The sequence below is a fragment of the Lissotriton vulgaris genome, chromosome 12 (genome assembly GCF_964263255.1).
Source record: "Lissotriton vulgaris chromosome 12, aLisVul1.2, whole genome shotgun sequence".
Lineage (NCBI taxonomy): Eukaryota > Metazoa > Chordata > Amphibia > Caudata > Salamandridae > Lissotriton > Lissotriton vulgaris.
In genome coordinates this window covers 2,404,479-2,423,653 of record NC_141700.1, presented here as the reverse complement: position 1 = coordinate 2,423,653, position 19,175 = coordinate 2,404,479, and the positions used below count along the sequence as shown (strand labels likewise).

General features: G+C 61.1%; 1 protein-coding gene across 2 annotated transcripts in view; it reads right to left on the bottom strand.

Moving 5' to 3' along the window:
* REEP6 (receptor accessory protein 6) overlaps positions 1 to 18,777 on the bottom strand; it is a 124,009-nt gene extending 105,232 nt beyond the window's left edge. For both annotated transcript variants that reach the window (XM_086946648.1, XM_086946649.1), the window contains exon 1: positions 18,576 to 18,777. In XM_086946648.1, the coding sequence (XP_086802774.1) occupies positions 18,576 to 18,690 (115 nt within the window). In that variant the 5' untranslated portion in view covers positions 18,691 to 18,777. The remainder of the gene's footprint in view (positions 1 to 18,575) is intronic.
* Between the last annotated feature and the right edge of the window lie 398 nt (positions 18,778 to 19,175).

Here is a 19,175-nt window from a genome sequence, read left to right as displayed (position 1 = left end):
TGGAAAAAGGAACATGCGATTCAAGAAACAGTTTAAGTCCTTTCTTGACTTTTTTTTGAGACTGGATACATCACAAGTTCTTCCAAAATACTCCAACATTGTCAACGGGTTTTCACTACACAACGGCAAATTCATTACATACAAAAGTATTAGATTAAAATATCATGAATACACCAGTTAAAAATGTCTTATTTCCAATTGCTAAACACGTGAAAAATGTAAGTAGTTAACAGGAAATATTCAGAACGCCAACGGTCATTATTTTAAAAAAGCCTACGTCAGAGACCTTACTTCCAGTTACTTAATTCCAGTTTTAGCAACAAAAGATTTGAGGATTGTTCATTCAAATCAGACAGATTACCAAAAAGAAATTATATACGTTGATAAAAAAAAAAAAAACTCGTCAATTTTCCCCATGTATAAATTCTCTACCACAGTCCCAGTTTACTAATCTAAGGTTTAATAAAGTTATACCACCAATATGGTTTTCATACTTTCTCTTCCTCCTAGCAAAAGCGGAAACCAACATTATCACTTCCTGTTTTTGTTCCCTGTCTGCAAGTAAAACAAGCATTTGCAATGCAATAGGTCTCGCATTTACGCAAGTTTGAGCTATTGACATTGTAAAATTGACATCGCCTTTTATTTATGTTTTGTTTTTTAAAAGATAAAATAAAAGGCAGTAATATCCAATGCCAATAGCTTAAACTTTCATAAAGTCAAAACCTATTGCATTGCAAATGCTTGTTTAGTATGCCCCCAGAGGCGACCACGATTAATAATATCTACAGTTTCACAGTTTCATTCCGCACAAACGACCCGAGGTTGTCAAAGAAGTTGTTTGTTTAGCAGCCAACCTCTGGACTTCATTTCTGAGTCAACTGTACCTGACACGTGTTAATATCACTTGACTTACAGTGGTATCCAATGCTTAATATGAGCCGGTGTCTGCCGGCGAGGCCCAGTGGCACTCATTATTAGGTCTTGGCTAGACTGCTAATGCATTGTCTCGAAGAGACGTGCTGTCTTCTATCTGTGGGCTTACAGGCCACCCATCTCCTACCACTGGTAAACTTCTGCGTCACTCTCATTTTCTTTGATGCCATTCATCATGGCACGCGGCGTCACTCCCTCTTCTTGCGTTTGGCCCTCTAATAGTGCATGGACCAAACACGTCTCCTTACACGACTCCCGGTTTGCAGATCATTTTTATTTTTTAATTTGTTTTCAAGAACTCTATAGCGCCTTAGCTGCGGCCGTTATTTCGGCGCAGTGCATGGCGTTCCAAAGAGTGGGCGGGGTCACGTCGGCCGTTGAACGTTCACAGCACCAGCCAGGTAGTGCTCCTAACGTTCGGCGGCCGACAGCAGCAGCTATGAGGATAGGAGTACTTGTGCTTCCAGGCCATCTCCCTTGTACACATACCACTAAAATGCATGTTCGTGTACATAAACAAAAACATTACAGACATCTCTCACCAGCCCTCGGCTGCCCCTCACAGACCCCTCACAGCTGCTCCTCACAGACCCCCCTCATAGACCCCCTCACCTGCTATCCACTCACAGACCCCCCTCACCTGTCCCTCACAGACCACCATCACCTGTCCCTCACAGACCCCCATCACCTGTCCCTCACAGACCACCATCACCTGTCCCTCACAGACCACCATCACATGTCCCTCACAGACCCCCTCACCTGTCCCTCACAGTTCTCCCTCACGGAACCCCTCACCTGCCTCCACATACCACTATCACCTGCCCCCTCACCTGCCCCTCACAGACCCCCTCACCTGCCCTCACAGACCGCCTCACCTGCCCTCACAGACCCCCCTCACCTGCTATCCCCTGACAGACCCCTCTCACCTGTCCCTCACAGACCCCCCTCACCTGGCCCTCACAGAGCCCTTCACCTGCCCCTCTCACCTGTCCCTCACAGACCCCTCTCACCTGTCCCTCACAGACCCCTCTCACCTGTCCCTCACAGACCCCCCTCACCTGTCCCTCACAGACCCCCCTCACCTGTCCCTCACCGACCCCCCCCCTCACCTGCCCCTCACAGACCCCCCCTCACCTGCCCCTCACAGACCCCCCTCACCTGCCCCTCACAGACCCCCCTCACCTGCCCCTCACAGACCCCCCTCACCTGCCCCTCACAGACCCCCCTCACCTGCCCCTCACAGACCCCCCTCACCTGCCCCTCACAGACCCCTCTCACCTGCCCCTCACAGACCCCTCTCACTTGTCCCTCACAGACCCCCCTCACCTGCCCCCCCAACCCCTCACCTGCTATCCCCTCACAGACCCCCTCTCACCTGTCCCTCACAGACCCCCCTCACCTGCACAGACCCCCCTCACCAGCACAGACCCCCCTCACCAGCACAGACCCCCCTCACCAGCACAGACCCCCCTCACCTGTTCCTCACAGACCCCCCTCACCTGCTCCTCACAGACCCCCCTCACCTGCCCCCACCCCCCTCACCTGTTCCTCACAGACCCCCCTCATCTGCCCCTCACAGACCCCCCTCACCTGTTCCTCACAGACCCCCCTCACCTGCCCCTCACAGACCCACCTCACCTGCTCCTCACAGACCCACCTCACCTGTTCCTCACAGACCCACCTCACCTGCTCCTCACAGACCCACCTCACCTGCTCCTCACAGACCCACCTCACCTGTTCCTCACAGAACCACCTCACCTGTTCCTCACAGAACCACCTCACCTGCCTCTCACAGACCCCCTCACCGGCTCCTCACAGACCCCCTCACCTGCTCCTCACAGACCCCCTCACCTGCTCCTCACAGACCCCCTCACCTACTCCTCACAGACCCCCCTCACCTGTTCCTCACAGACCCCCCTCACCTGCCCCTCACAGACCCCCCCTCACAGACCCCCCTCACAGACCCCCCTCACAGACCCCCCTCACCTGCTCCTCACAGACCCCCCTCACCTGCTCCTCACAGACCCCCCTCACCTGCTCCTCACAGACCCCCCTCACCTGTTCCTCACAGACCCCCCTCACCTGTCCCTCAGACCCCCCTCACCTGTCCCTCACAGACTCCCCTCACCTGTCCCTCACAGACCCCTTCACCTGCCCCTCACAGAGCCCCCTCACCTGCCCCTCACAGAGCCCCCTCACCTGCCCCTCACAGACCCCCCTCACCTGCCTCTCACAGACCCCCTCACCTGCTCCTCACAGACCCCCTCACCTACTCCTCACAGACCCCCCTCACCTGTTCCTCACAGACCCCCCTCACCTGCCCCTCACAGACCCCCCCTCACCTGCTCCTCACAGACCCCCCTCACAGACCCCCCTCACCTGCTCCTCACAGACCCCCCCTCACCTGCTCCTCACAGACCCCCCTCACCTGTTCCTCACAGACCCCCCTCACCTGTCCCTCACAGACCCCCCTCACCTGTCCCTCACAGAGCCCCCTCACCTGCCCCTCACAGAGCCCCCTCACCTGCCCCTCACAGACCCCCCTCACCTGCTCCTCACAGACCCCCTCACCTGCTCCTCACAGACCCCCTCACCTACTCCTCACAGACCCCCCTCACCTGTTCCTCACAGACCCCCCTCACCTGCCCCTCACAGACCCCCCCTCACCTGCTCCTCACAGACCCCCCTCACAGACCCCCCTCACCTGCCCCTCACAGAGCCCCCTCACCTGCCCCTCACAGACCCCCCTCACCTGCCTCTCACCCCCTCACCTGCCACTCACCTGCCACTCACAGACCCCCCTCACCTGCCCCTCACAGACCCCCCTCACTGCCCCTCACAGACCCCCCTCACCTGCCCCTCACAGACCCCCTCACCTGTTCCTCACAGACCCCCTCACCTGTTCCTCAGACCCCCCTCACCTGTTCCTCACAGACCCCCCTCACCTGGCCCTCACAGAGCCCTTCACCTGCCACTCTCACCTGTCCCTCACAGACCCCTCTCACCGGTCCCTCACGGACCCCCTTCACCTGCCCCTCACGGACCCCCTTCACCTGCCCCTCACAGACCCCCCTCACCTGCCCCTCACAGACCCCCCTCACCTGCCCCTCACAGACCCCCCTCACCTGCCCCTCACAGACCCCCCTCACCTGCCCCTCACAGACCCCCCTCACCTGCCCCTCACAGACCCCCCTCACCTGCCCCTCACAGACCCCCCCTTCACCTGCCCCTCACAGACCCCCCTCACCTGCCCCTCACAGACCCCCCTCACCTGCCCCTCACAGACCCCCCTCACCTGCCCCTCACAGACCCCCCTCACCTGCCCCTCACAGACCCCCCTCACCTGCCCCTCACAGACCCCCTCACCTGTTACTCACAGACCCCCCTCACCTGCAAAGACCCCCCTCACCTGCCCCTCACAGACCCCCCTCACCTGCTCCTCACAGACCCCCCTCACCTGCTCCTCACAGACCCCCCCTCACCTGCCGCTCACAGACCCCCCCTCACCTGCCCCTCACAGACCCCCCCTTCACCTGCCCCTCACAGACCCCCCCCTTCACCTGCCCCTCACAGACCCCCCTCACCTGCCCCTCACAGACCCCCCTCACCTGCCCCTCACAGACCCCCCTCACCTGCCCCTCCCCTGCCCCTCACAGACCCCCTCACCTGTTCCTCACAGACCCCCTCACCTGCCCCTCACAGACCCCCTCACCTGTTCCTTACAGACCCCCTCACCTGTTACTCACAGACCCCCCTCACCTGCACAGACCCCCCTCACCTGCCCCTCACAGACCCCCCTCACCTGCTCCTCACAGACCCCCCTCACCTGCTCCTCACAGACCCCCCTCACCTGCTTGTTGGACAGGCCACGTGAAGGGCTTGCTTCCTCCCCGCATGACAGGGCCCGAGCCCGGCCCTCCAGGTGTTACCCACAGAACCAACCCGCACCCCGTCTCATACGGGACTCCTGCCCCCGGACATATCCGCATCATGGGGCCGAATCACTATCAGCTCCCTCGCCCGGCCCGGCCGCCATCTTGGACACTGCACTACGAGGCCGCGTGGCCTCAGATCGACCCTAACCCTGGGCCTGGCCAGGCCCCGACATCCCGGCACCACTATCCACCCAGGAGGTGAGCGGCCCACTTGGCAGGTCAATGGGAGAAAGTAGTGTCGATGGCTCTCCCCCGCCAGGTGCCGATCGCCCCCAGACCCCCGGGCGCTGGCTCCACCCCCCTGCTGGGTGTCTGGACTCCCTCATCCCGGACCTCCCGACCTCCAAGTGCGAGGGTCCGGACATCAAAGGGCGCCAGACCTATAACTGGGGCAGCTCCAGAGCAGGAAGGTTGTTGTATCCTGGAGTCGAGAGACACCGTGACGAACTCATCCTAGACGGACTACTGGCGCTGCCATAGCCCTGCCTTGTGAACTACTGTCCTGCCTGCTGGCGCTGCCGCAAACCTTCTGAACCGTTCATCTTCACCGTGACCTGCTGGCACCGCCACGGACCGTCGCTACCTACGATCATCTCGGGACCTGCTGGCTCCGCCGCGGCCCGACCATCCAAGAACGCCGAGCTCGAGGATTGTGAGCTATCCATCTTATCATCGCATCTACCAGATTGGTAACAAGACTGTCCCGCTACCCCCTTTCCGCCCAAGAGACTAGAATCGAGGGGACCCCTGAGTCCAGACCTCCTTGTACCATTCTACCGTACTTAAAGATTGCTTATAAAGAACGTTAAACCTTATCCTTGTGTGGTGTACGTCTGTGGGGGGGAAGTTATTCGTCTGTACGATCGCTGGAGACGGCTCTCCCCGGAGACCTCTCCTCTTGTCCTCGGCCGACCCTCCCGGTCCGTCTAACATTGGTGGCCAGCGGCGCGATCCGAATCAACGCGTAATCGTACAGAGAGTAGCTCACCCCACGACAAAACCACAATGACAACCAAAGAGAGCGGATCCACCGAGAAATTCCAGATGGAGAAATTGAAAGAATACAGCCATCGTGAGTTGAAACAATTCTGCATTGAACTAGGCATTGCTACCACCGGTCTGAGTACGAAAGACGATTTCAAGCACGCCATTGAGTCATGGGCAGAAACCGGGGCCGCAAGACCCCCGGACCAAAATGTTGCAGCATCGGAGAGGAGCACCACGGCTCCCGAGGAACGAAGAACGGGTCTCTCGCAGGAAGAGATCCAAGAGAGAGAAAAAAACAAACAGACTACATGAGTTAGAAATGGCCCGGCTCAAAATGGACGGTGAACTCAAATTAGCAGAAAAAAAACTGAACCTAGAACATCTGCGGCTCCGAGAAGAACGAGAAGAAAAACAGAGACAAAGAGAACTCGAAGAAAAGAGACTAGCGTATGAACACGAGCGCAAGCTAGCGGAAATAGACTTACGAAAGCAGAACAAAGAACTGGGGGTGCCCGAGCAACCGCGCACTCCCGGAGCGACAGAAAAGAAAGTCCACATCCCCAAGGATGTAGTTCGAGAATATTTCTGAGATGACGACATACAACAGTGATTCAAGGCCTACGAGATCGCCAGGACCTCCCACAGGATCGATCGAAGCGACTGGGGAGCCGGTCTATGGGGGAGGTTCGTCAATGAGGGCCGCAATGCCCTGTTACAGCTCCCAGACCATCTGATGACCTCCTATGACCACATGAAGGCTGCCCTCCTCACCCGATATGGGCTCACACCCGAAATGTACCGCCAGAGGTTCCGAGACTGCACCCGGATCCCGGGTACAACTTGGGTGGAGTATGTGAACTATTTCAGCCGAGCCTTCGAGGGTTGGATCAAGGGAAGCAATGTAACGACCTACGAACAACTCTTTAATCTCATGGAGTGGGAGCACCTCTCCAACAACTGCTTCGTCGAGCTCAGGCAGCACCTCCTCGACAGCAAATTGACAGATCCACGGCAGCTCGCCGCCGAGGCTGACCGGTGGGAGATTACCCGAGTAAGCCGGAATGGGCCGCACGAACAGAACCGGAACCACCAAGGTCAGCACCGTCCCCGAGGAGGAGGCCAGGGACGAGGAAAGGACACCACCCCGGCCGCTTCCGCTGCCAGCACCCCGCCCCCGGCCAACCGGGGCAACCCCCCGGTGCGCCCGGGGTACAGAGCCAATGTCACGTGTCACCGATGCCAGCGAGTCGGCCACTACGCAAATGACCCGAACTGTCCTCAGAATCAGACTCCGAGACCCCGCCAGATGGCTGCCGCCGCCCTGGGGGAAGAACAAATCTCCGAAGAGCAAGAGGAATGCGAGCAAGAACAGGAGTGGGAGCCGGCCGCCATGGTTCTAGCGTGCCTAGGGGGAAGAGACATGGTCCCGCGGGCTCCCCTACCCGCCAACACCAGAAAATATGGTCAGTGGGTGAACATTAATGGGCGCAGGGCCGAAGCCCTACGTGACACAGGGGCCAGTGTGACAGCCGTCCGCTGTCACCTGGTGACCCCAGAACAGATACTGCCGAACATTCTCTGCCCCGTCCGTTCAGCCGACAATTCCGAGAGTCTGTGTCGGATGGCCTGCGTCCCCTTCGAATGGGGAGGAGTCTCCGGCATGTTAAAGGTGACGGTCCGAGATGATGCCCCCGTGGACTGTCTCCTGGGGAATGATCTTGAGAGTTCCCCGTGGGCCGCCGTAGAGAGAAGGGAGCACCTGGGGATGTTGGGCCTCCCGGACTGGGCGTGCGTAACCACCCGGTCCATGGCTGCCCGTACCATCCCCCGACCTGAAGAACCTGAATGGCCAGCACCTCCTCCCCCGGTCGCTCCAGTAGAAGACCCCGACCGTGCCGACCCCCAGGGCAAACCCCCGAAGGGCTCGCTCAGCTCCAGGACCTTCCCAACCTGGCTCAGTGGCGTCAGGAAGGGAGGCCCACCCAGGAACAGTTCCGTCAAGAGCAGAAGACCTGTCCCTCCCTCGAGGGACTCCGCCAGCAAGCCCTCGCCCAGAGCGCCGGGGACACCACCGGAGGCCATTGGATCTATTGGGACAACGACCTGTTGTACAGTGAACAGAGAATCGCGGAGTTAGGGGCCAGTCGAGTGCTAGTGGTGCCCCTCCGTTTTAGAGACTTCTTGCTAAACTTGGCCCACGATGTCCCCTTGGCTGGTCACCTGGGTCAAGACAAAACCTACAGTCGCCTGGTGACCCACTTCTTCTGGCCTAAGATGAGAAACGACGTCCTCAACCACTGCCGGTCCTGCCCCACGTGCCAGGCCAGCGGGAAGAGCGGCCGCAAACTTAAAGCACCTCTGCAACCCTTCCCAGTTGTCACCACCCCGTTCGAGAGGGTGGGAATAGACATTGTGGGGCCCCTGGACCCCCGTACAGCACAAGGACATCGGTTCATCCTGGTACTGGTGGACTGTAGGAAATGAGACCCCCGGCCGGCCAGGACTTGCACCCCAGCCAGTCAGAGACCACCACTCCTATGTAAAATCGACCCCTGCTCGCCCTCTAGGTAACGCGGCGCGGGCAGCCAGGCCTAACTCGGAGGACATGTGAAGCATTTGCGCACGCACCCACCAACAACAACATCCCCGGCCTCCCACAAAAGGAACTCCACACCATATATATATAAAAATAGTTTCTGTATTAAACAGGACACATAGGAACATACATTGTACAAGGGGCCAGGGGCACGGGCAGGGGCTACAGGGAAGAAGGTACAGCGCAGGGCCAAGGGACCACTGCTAGGAATCACATACAGGGGACATCTGGTATTCAGAGGGGGGGCGAAGGAGGTCAAGGTACACAACATACAGGAGCACCGGTAGAGGTACAACATAGAATACTTGTAGGGATCACTCTAGTCTTAGTCCATAGCCATCCACAGGCCAGCGGGCCTTTCTAGGGCAAGGGGCCCAGAGTCTCAATGTTCATGGCAGGGAGCCCAGGGCAAACCTAAACGTAGCAGTTGCCCACTAAGTGCTGGGCAACTGAGGGACGTCGTGTGGGCCTCGCCGACCCTGGGGACAAGGAGTGCCAACTGGAGGAGCCACTCGGGCTCGAGAACGAGGGGGGCATTGGCACGGTGGAGCCTCGCAGGGCTTGAGGGATGAAGGGGGCCCAAGGCGGAGCCTCGCCGGCCTCGGAAGTAAAGGGGGCCAAAGGGGGGAGCCTCGCCGGGCTCAGAGATGAAGGGGGCCCCAGGCGGAGCCTCGCCGGGCTCGGGAGTAAAGGGGGCCAAAGGGGGGAGCCTCGCCGGGCTCAGAGATGAAGGGGGCCAAGAGCGAGCCTCTCTGGGCTCAAGGAAGGAGGAGCCGTTATGCGGAGCATCGTGGGAGTCCTTCCGGACTCTGGGACCCAGGGAGGAGGCCTCGCGGACCCACAGCACTCCCCCTGGCAGAGGAGCATCCGCACTCACCGGCTGATAGAGGCGGCGGCTTCACGGGGCCTCAGCTTCTTGGCGTGGCGATGGCGGCGCTCCCTCCTCCGGGAGAGCCATAGACTGCCGGGTGCGCCTGGGGAAGCCCTCCAAGATCGGGCCAATCCCTGCGCGGCCCCGCAATGACGCGGTAGGAGTCCCGGCGGCCAGGACCAATGGCGGGACGGCAATGCTTTATCCGGGGCCGCCAATGGCAGCGCGGCCCTGGATAGGGAGGCGGGCACAGCGCCTCCACAGCCGACTCCGGGCTGCAGCGGTGAACTCGGGGAGGTAGCGAGGAGTAGGCTCCCTCGTAAATATGCCACGCAAGGGGGTAGGCGAGGTAGGCACTCGCTGGGCGTCTAGCAACTCCGTGGGGCAGGGCAAATGCCGGGTGGCACCGGCTCGATGAATCCAGCGCTCCCAAGCGCTAGGGTATAGATGCCGCGCTCTCAGCGCTGGGGGATCAGGAGAAAAGCGCTCCCCCGAGGCTAGGTGAAGGTAGCAAAGTCCATAGGGAGTCTAGGACCTCAGGTGGAGCGTAGCCGCTCCTAGGAGGGGGAAAACCATCAGGAGTCCAGGAGTAGGGCAGGGCCCAGGGAGGCAAGCCAACCCTGAGCCCAAGCAGCAGCAGCTCCTGGTAGATTCAAGTTGAGAACAAGAACAAGTCCAGAGTGTCACAGCACCCTTTTTATACACACATTCTTGGTCTGAAGGGGCAGGCAGGGGGAGAACCAGCTGGAACTGGTTATGGGGGGATTCTTTACACTGGCCAGGCTAGGAACATCAGCCGCACCCCAGGGGGTGGAGCCAGCATTGTCTGGGGAAAACCCAGCCTCATTCATGACACTCAAACCAGACAGTCAATCCACAAGCAGACCCAGGCTCACTCCTCCCCTCACATCAGCATGCTAAACACTCCATTCACCACCGGGGCAGACCCTCCCAGATCCTGGGAGCCAGGCTCACCAGCCAGCCCCGGCCAATCATACGCCAGGCACATATTCCACAAATATGCCAACTTCCAAAAGGGGGACTTCTACACTAGACACACTCATACCTCATATACCGTTGCGCAGCATTCAATCTCACGAGTTCATACATACCAGACTTGACCCTGCACACCCTACGCACCGGGAACTACCGAGGACTCATCCATTCCCCATGCATTCCTATGGAAGGGTAGGTCGCTCTCTCCTCACACTCACTCAGAGGGGAAATCACCCTCCCCAGGTTACATATACCATAAAAACTTCAGGGGCGGACCTGCCAGATGGGCCACGTCCAACATGGACCACGCCACCCGCTACCCCGAGGCTGTTCCCCTGCGAACTGTGACAGCCCCGGTGGTCGGCCGGGCCTTGATGGGGATCTTCTCCCGGGTGGGCTTTCCCCGAGAAGTCGTCAGCGACCGAGGCACAAACTTTATTTCAAAATACATGAAATCCCTCTGGCAACAGTGTGGGGTCACCTACCGATTCACGACCCCCCATCACCCTCAAGGAAACGGACTAGTCGAGCGGTTTAACCGCACGCTCAAAGGGATGATTGGGGGGTTGGAAGAGCCCCTCCGTCGCCAGTGTGATGTGCTACTGCCGTGCCTCCTCTTTGCATATCGAGGAGTCCCCCAGAAGTCCCTTGGCTTCAGCCCGTTCGAACTCTTATACGGACACCCTGTGCGAGGGCCCCTCAGCCTAGTCAAAGAAGGCTGGGAGATGCCCCCTCTGAAGACCCCTCCAGATGTCTTCAAGTACCTCCTGACCCTACGCAATCAGACCAGGCGATTCAGAGAAATGGCGAAAGCGAATCTTGAGGCCAGTCAGGAGGAAATTCGAACCTGGCCAACAAGTGTGGGTGATGTCCCCCACCGAACCATGCGCCTTACAGGACAAGTGGACGGGGCCCTTCAAAGTGGTCGAGCGCAAGAGCCCCGTCACCTATCTCATCGATATGGAATCTTCACGGAACCCCCTCCGGGTCCTCCACGCCAATAGACTCAAACCCCACTTTGTGCGCTCGGAGCTCAGCCTCCTGATGGCTACAGACACCGGAACAGAAGAAGACTCCGAGCCCCTCCCTGATCTCCTAAGGACCAGGGAGAAAGATGGTTCCGTGGACGGGGTCCGACTCTCAGAGGCCCTCACCCCGGAACAGCGCCAAGGCTGCCGGGACCTCCTGCTGCAGTTTGCAACTCTGTTTTCCCTCACTCCAGGGGTCACCCCCTGGTGCTTGCACGACGTGGACACTGGGGACAGTCCCCCTATCCGACATCGGGCATACCGCGTACCAGATCGGGTACGGGCCTGCATCCAAGAGGAGGTGTCCAAGATGCTCACGCTCGGGGTCATCGAGCCCTCAGACAGCCCCTGGGCCAGCCCAGTGGTACTGGTCCCCAAAGCTGCCGCCCCCGGCACCACTCCAGAGCTCCGATTCTGCGTCGACTACCGGGGCTTGAACGCTGTCACCAGAACCGACGCTCATCCCATCCCCCGAGCAGATGAACTAATCGACCGCATGGGAGCTGCCCGCTACCTCAGCATCTTCGACCTGACAGCGGGCTACTGGCAGATCGGTCTCACACCCAGGGCCCAAGAACGATCCGCCTTTTCTACCCCTGATGGCCACTACCACTTCAAGGTCATGCCATTCGGCATGAAAAATGCCCCAGCTACTTTTCAGCGACTAGTGAACCAGGTCTTGGCGGGACTCGAGGAATTCAGCGCCGCCTACCTGGACGATATCGCTGTGTACAGCCGCCACTGGTCCGACCACCTCCACCACCTCCGAGAGGTCCTGCAGGCCCTCCAACGGGCCGGCCTCACGATCAAGGCCAGCAAATGCCAAATAGGTCAGGGGTCCGTGACCTATCTCGGACACCAAGTAGGAAGCGGTCTGGTGGCCCCTCTTCAACTCAAGATCGCTGCCATCCAGTCTTGGCAGCCCCCCATCACACAGACCGAGGTCCGCGCCTTCTTGGGGCTCACCGGCTACTACCGGCGGTTCGTGAGGGACTATGGCAGCATTGTGGGGCCCCTCACGGAACTCACATCCAAGAATCACCCAAAGAAGGTCAACTGGACCCCCGACTGCCAAGTGGCCTTCGAGAAGCTGAAGGCCGCCATGTGCTCTGCCCCTGTGCTCCAGGCCCCCGACTACAGTCGGGAATTCATCGTCCAAACGGATGCCTCCGACCACGGCATTGGGACAGTCCTTTCCCAGTTAAACCCCGAAGGACTTGACCAACCAGTGGCCTTCATCAGCAGACGCCTTCTGGCCCGAGAACAACGCTGGAGCACCATCAAGAGAGAGGCCTTCGCAGTGGTGTGGGCCCTCAAAAAGCTCCGGCCTTATCTCTTTGGTACCCACTTCCGGGTGCAGACAGATCATCGGCCCCTGCAGTGGCTCATGCAGATGCGGGGGGGAAAACCCAAAACTATTGCGTTGGTCCATCTCCCTGCAGGGAATGGACTTCACGGTGGAACATCGACCTGGGCAAGACCACGCCAACGCAGATGGCCTGTCACGCTTTTTCCGCCTCGACGAGGAGAGTCCCCAAGAGGATGGGTGACTCTCCCCGCCTTCAGCTATGGTTGGACGCATGTTGGACAGGCCACGTGAAGGGCTTGCTTCCTCCCCGCATGACAGGGCCCGAGCCCGGCCCTCCAGGTGTTACCCACAGAACCAACCCGCACCCAGTCTCATACGGGACTCCTGCCCCCGGACATCTCCGCATCATGGGGCCGAATCACTACCAGCTCCCTCGCCCGGCCGCCATCTTGGACACTGCACCACGAGGCCGCGTGGACTCAGATCGACCCTAACCCTGGGCCTGGCCAGGCCCCGACATCCCGGCACCACCATCCACCCAGGAGGTGAGCGGCCCACTTGGCAGGTCAATGGGAGAAAGAAGTGTCGATGGCTCTCCCCCGCCAGGTGCCGATCGCCCCCAGCCCCCCGGGCGCTGGCTCCACCCCCCTGCTGGGTGTCTGGACTCCCTCATCCCGGACCTCCCGACCTCCAAGTGCGAGGGTCCGGACATCAAAGGGCGCCAGACCTATAACTGGGGCAGCTCCAGAGCAGGAAGGTTGTTGTATCCTGGAGTCGAGAGACACCGTGACTAACTCATCCTAGACGGACTACTGGCGCTGCCGTAGCCCTGCCTTGTGAACTACTGTCCTGCCTGCTGGCGCTGCCGCAAACCTTCTGAACCGTTCATCTTCACCGGGACCTGCTGGCGCCGCCGCGGACCGTCGCTACCTACGATCATCTCGGGACCTGCTGGCTCCGCCGCGGCCCGACCATCCAAGAACGCCGAGCTCGAGGAGTGTGAGCTATCCATCTTATCATCGCATCTACCAGATTGGTAACAAGACTGTCCCGCTACCCCCTTTCCGCCCAAGAGACTAGAATCGAGGGGACCCCTGAGTCCAGACCTCCTTGTACCATTCTACCGTACTTAAAGATTGCTTATAAAGAACGTTAAACCTTATCCTTGTGTGGTGTACGTCTGTGGGGGGGGGGGGAAGTTATTCGTCTGTACGATCGCTGGAGACGGCTCTCCCCGGAGACCTCTCCTCTTGTCCTCGGCCGACCCTCCCGGTCCGTCTAACACTGCTCGTCACAGACCCCCCTCACCTGCTCCTCACAGACCCCCCTAACCTGCACAGACCCCCTCACCTGCCCCTCACAGACCCCCTCACCTGTTCCTCACAGACCCCCCTCACCTGCACAGACCCCCCTCACCTGTCCCTCACAGACCCCCCTCACCTGTCCCTCACAGACCCCTTCACCTGCCCCTCACAGAGCCCCCTCACAGACCCCCCTCACCTGCCCCTCACAGACCCCCCTCACCTGCCTCTCACAGACCCCCTCACCTGCCTCTCACAGACCCCCCTCACCTGCCCATCACAGACCCCCCTCACTGCCCCTCACAGACCCCCCTCACCTGTTCCTCACAGACCCCCCTCACCTGGCCCTCACAGAGCCCTTCACCTGGCCCTCAGAGCCCTTCACCTGCCACTCTCACCTGTCCCTCACAGAGCCCCCTCACCTGCCCCTCACAGACCCCCTCACCTGCCACTCACAGACCCCCCTCACTGCCCCTCACAGACCCCCCTCACCTGCCCCTCACAGACCCCCCTCACCTGCCCCTCACAGACCCCCTCACCTGCCCCTCACAGACCCCCTCACCTGTTCCTCACAGACCCCCCTCACCTGTTCCTCACAGACCCCCCTCACCTGGCCCTCACAGAGCCCTTCACCTGCCACTCTCACCTGTCCCTCACAGACCCCTCTCACCGGTCCCTCACGGACCACCTTCACCTGCCCCTCACGGACCCCCTTCACCTGCCCCTCACAGACCCCCCCCCTTCACCTGCCCCTCACAGACCCCCCCCCCTTCACCTGCCCCTCACAGACCCCCCCCCCTTCACCTGCCCCTCACAGACGCCCCTCACCTGCCCCTCACAGACCCCCCTCACCTGCCCCTCACAGACCCCCCTCACCTGCCCCTCACAGACCCCCTCACCTGCACAGACCCCCCTCACCTGCACAGACCCCCCTCACCTGCACAGACCCCCCTCACCTGCACAGACCCCCCTCACCTGCCCCTCACAGACCCCCTCACCTGCCCCTCACAGACCCCCTCACCTGCCCCTCACAGACCCCCCTCACCTGCCCCTCACAGACCCCCCCCCTCACCTGCCCCTCACAGACCCCCCTTCACCTGCCCCTCACAGACCCCCCCTTCACCTGCCCCTCACAGACCCCCCCTTCACCTGCCCCTCACAGACCCCCCTTCACCTGCCCCTCACAGACCCCCCTCACCTGCCCCTCACAGACCCCCCTCACCTGTCCCTCACAGACCCCCCTCACCTGCCCCTCACAGACCCCCTCACCTGTTCCTCACAGACCCCCTCACCTGTTACTCACAGACCCCCCTCACCTGCACAGACCCCCCTCACCTGCCCCTCACAGACCCCCCTCACCTGCTCCTCACAGACCCCCCTCACCTGCTCCTCACAGACCCCCCTCACCTGCTCCTCACAGACCCCCCTCACCTGCTTGTTGGACAGGCCACGTGAAGGGCTTGCTTCCTCCCCGCATGACAGGGCCCGAGCCGGGCCCTCCAGGTGTTACCCACAGAACCAACCCGCACCCCGTCACATACGGGCCTCCTGCCCCCGGACATCTCCGCATCATGGGGCCGAATCACTATCAGCTCCCTCGCCCGGCCCGGCCGCCATCTTGGACACTGCACCACGAGGCTGCGTGGCCTCAGATCGACCCTAACCCTGGGCCTGGCCAGGCCCCGACATCCCGGCACCACCATCCACCCAGGAGGTGAGCGGCCCACTTGGCAGGTCAATGGGAGAAAGAAGTGTTGATGGCTCTCCCCCGCCAGGTGCCGATCGCCCCCAGCCCCCCGGGCGCTGGCTCCACCCCCCTGCTGGGTGTCTGGACTCCCTCATCCCGGACCTCCCGACCTCCAAGTGCGAGGGTCCGGACATCAAAGGGCGCCAGACCTATAACTGGGGCAGCTCCAGAGCAGGAAGGTTGTTGTATCCTGGAGTCGAGAGACACCGTGACGAACTCATCCTAGACGGACTACTGGCGCTGCCGTAGCCCTGCCTTGTGAACTACTGTCCTGCCTGCTGGCGCTGCAGCAAACCTTCTGAACCGTTCATCTTCACCGGGACCTGCTGGCGCCGCCGCGGACCGTCGCTACCTAGTACGATCATCTCGGGACCTGCTGGCTCCGCCGCGGCCCGACCATCCAAGAACGCCGAGCTCGAGGAGTGTGAGCTATCCATCTTATCATCGCATCTTCCAGATTGGTAACAAGACTGTCCCGCTACCCCCTTTCCGCCCAAGAGACTAGAATCGAGGGGACCCCTGAGTCCAGACCTCCTTGTACCATTCTACCGTACTTAAAGATTGCTTATAAAGAACGTTAAAGCTTATCCTTGTGTGGTGTACGTCTGTGGGGGGGGAAGTTATTCGTCTGTACGATCGCTGGAGACCTCTCCTCTTGTCCTCGGCCGACCCTCCCGGTCCGTCTAACACTGCTCCTCACAGACCCCCCTCACCTCCTCCTCACAGACCCCCCTCACCTGCACAGACCCCTCACCTGCCCCTCACAGACCCCCTCACCTGTTCCTCACAGACCCCCCTCACCTGCACAGACCCCCCTCACCTGCACAGACCCCCCTCACCTGCCCCTCACAGACCCCCCTCACCTGCCCCTCACAGACCCCCCCTCAACTGCCCCTTAACTGCCCCTCACAGACCCTACTCACCTGTTCCTCACAGACCCTACTCACCTGTTCCTCACAGACCCCCCTCACCTGTTCCTCACAGACCCCCCTCACCTGCCACTCACAGACCCCCCTCACCTGCCACTCACAGACCCCCCTCACCTGCCCCTCACAGACACCCCTCTCCTGCCCCTCACAGACACCCCTCTCCTGCCCCTCACAGACACCCCTCTCCTGCCCCTCACAGACACCCCTCTCCTGCCCCTCACAGACCCACCTCAACTGTTCCTCACAGACCCCCTCACCTGTTCCTCACAGACCCCCCTCACCTGCCCCTCACAGACCCCCCTCACCTGCCCCTCACAGACCCCCTCACCTGCCCCTCACAGACCCCCCCTCACCTGCCCCTCACAGACCCCCCTCACCTGCCTCGCACAGACCCCCCTCACCTGCTCCTCACAAACCCCCCTCACCTACTCCTCACAGACCCCCCTCACCTGTTCCTCACAGACCCCCCTCACCTGTTCCTCACAGACCCCCCTCACCTGTTCCTCACAGACCCCCTCACCTGTTCCTCACAGACCCCCCTCACCTGTTCCTCACAGACCCCCCCTCACCTGCCCCTCACAGACCCCCCCTCACCTGCCCCTCACAGACCCCCCTCACCTGCCCCTCACAGACCCCCCTCACCTGCCCCTCACCTGCCTCTCACAGACCCCCTCACCTGCTCCTCACAGACCCCCTCACCTACTCCTCACAGACCCCCCTCACCTACTCCTCACAGACCCCCCTCACCTGCTCCTCACAGACCCCCCTCACCTGCTCCTCACAGACCCCCCTTACCTGCTCCTCACAGACCCCCCTCACCTGGCCCTCACAGAGCCCCCTCACCTGCCCCTCACAAAACCCCCTCACCTGCCCCTAACAGACCCCCCTCACCTGTCCCTCACAGACCCCCCTCACCTGGCCCTCACAGAGCCCTTCACCTGCCCTTCTCACCTGTCCCTCATAGACCCCTCTCACCTGGCCCTCACAGACCCCCCTCACCTGGCCCTCACAGAGCCCTTCACCTGCCCCTCTCACCTGTCCCTCACAGACCCCTCTCACCTGTCCCTCACGGACCCCCCTCACCTGCCCCTCACAGACCCCCCTCACCTGCCTCTCACAGACCCCCCTCACCTGCCTCTCACAGACCCCCCTCACCTGCCTCTCACAGACCCCCCTCACCTGCCTCTCACAGACCCCCCTCACCTGCCTCTCACAGACCCCCCTCACCTGCCCCTCACAGACCCCCCTCACTGCCTCTCACAGACCCCCCTCACCTGCCCCTCACAGACCCCCCTCACCTGCCTCTCACAGACCTCCCTCACCTGCCTCTCACAGACCCCCCTCACCTGCTCCTCACAGACCCCCCTCACCTGCTCCTCACAGACCCCCCTCACCTGCTCCTCACAGTCCCCCCTCACCTGTTCCTCACAGACCCCCCTCACCTGGCCCTCACAGAGCCCTTCACCTGTCCCTCAAAGAACCCTCTCAACTGTCCCTCAAGGACCCCCTCACCTGCCTCTCACAGAACCCCCTCACCTGCCCCTCACAGACCCCCCTCACCTGTCCCTCACAGACCCCCCTCACCTGCACAGACCCCCTCACCTGCACAGACCCCCCCTCACCTGCCCCTCACAGACCCCCCCTCACAGACCCCCTCACCTGCCCCTCACAGACCCCCTCACCTGCTCCTCACAGACCCACCTCACCTGCTCCTCACAGACGCCCCTCACCTGCACAGACCCCCCTCACCTGTTCCTCACAGACCCCCCTCACCTGTCCCTCACAGACCCCTTCACCTGCCCCTCACAGACCCCCCTCACCTGCCCCTCACAGACCCCCCTCACCTGCCCCTCACAGACCCCCTCACCTGCCCCTCACAGACCCCCTCACCTGCCCCTCACAGACCCCCCTCACCTGCCCCTCTGCCCCCCCTCTCTCACCTGCCGCCAGGTGCTCCCTCTTCAGGCCGCTCTTGGCCTCCAGTTTGCCCAGGGCTCTCCCCAGCAGGTGGTCTCCGTGCAGGAAGGCGCGGACCCGCTCCCGGATGGTCGCCATGGGGGCTCTGGGGGTCGCTCGGTGTCGGGTTCGGAGGCGCGCGCTCACTCCCGGCTCAGCCGCAGATAATCCTGTGACCGCTGACGCCGGCTCGGGGCTCAGAGCTGCCAATCACGGGGAGGGGGCGGGGCCGGGGCCACGGGCCACGGGGCGGGGCAAAGAACTGTCCGTTACACTGGAAAAGAAGTTGCCCGACTTGGCTAATCTGAACGCTGAGGGGCGGAGCTACAGAGCTGTCAGTTACACTCAGAGTGGGCGGGGTTTGGTTGATCTGGACTCTGAGGGGCGGAGCTACAGAGCTGTCAGTAACACTCAGTGGACGGGGCTTGGCTGATGTGGATAATGAGTGACAGGAGGGAGGCCCTGGGGGAGATGACAAGAGTCTTAGGGGCGGGGGGGGGGGGGAGCACAATAGGGGGTATGAGGGTGGGGGTTGGGGAGCACAGGAGGGGGGTATGAGGGGCAGGGGAGGTGGGGAGCACAGG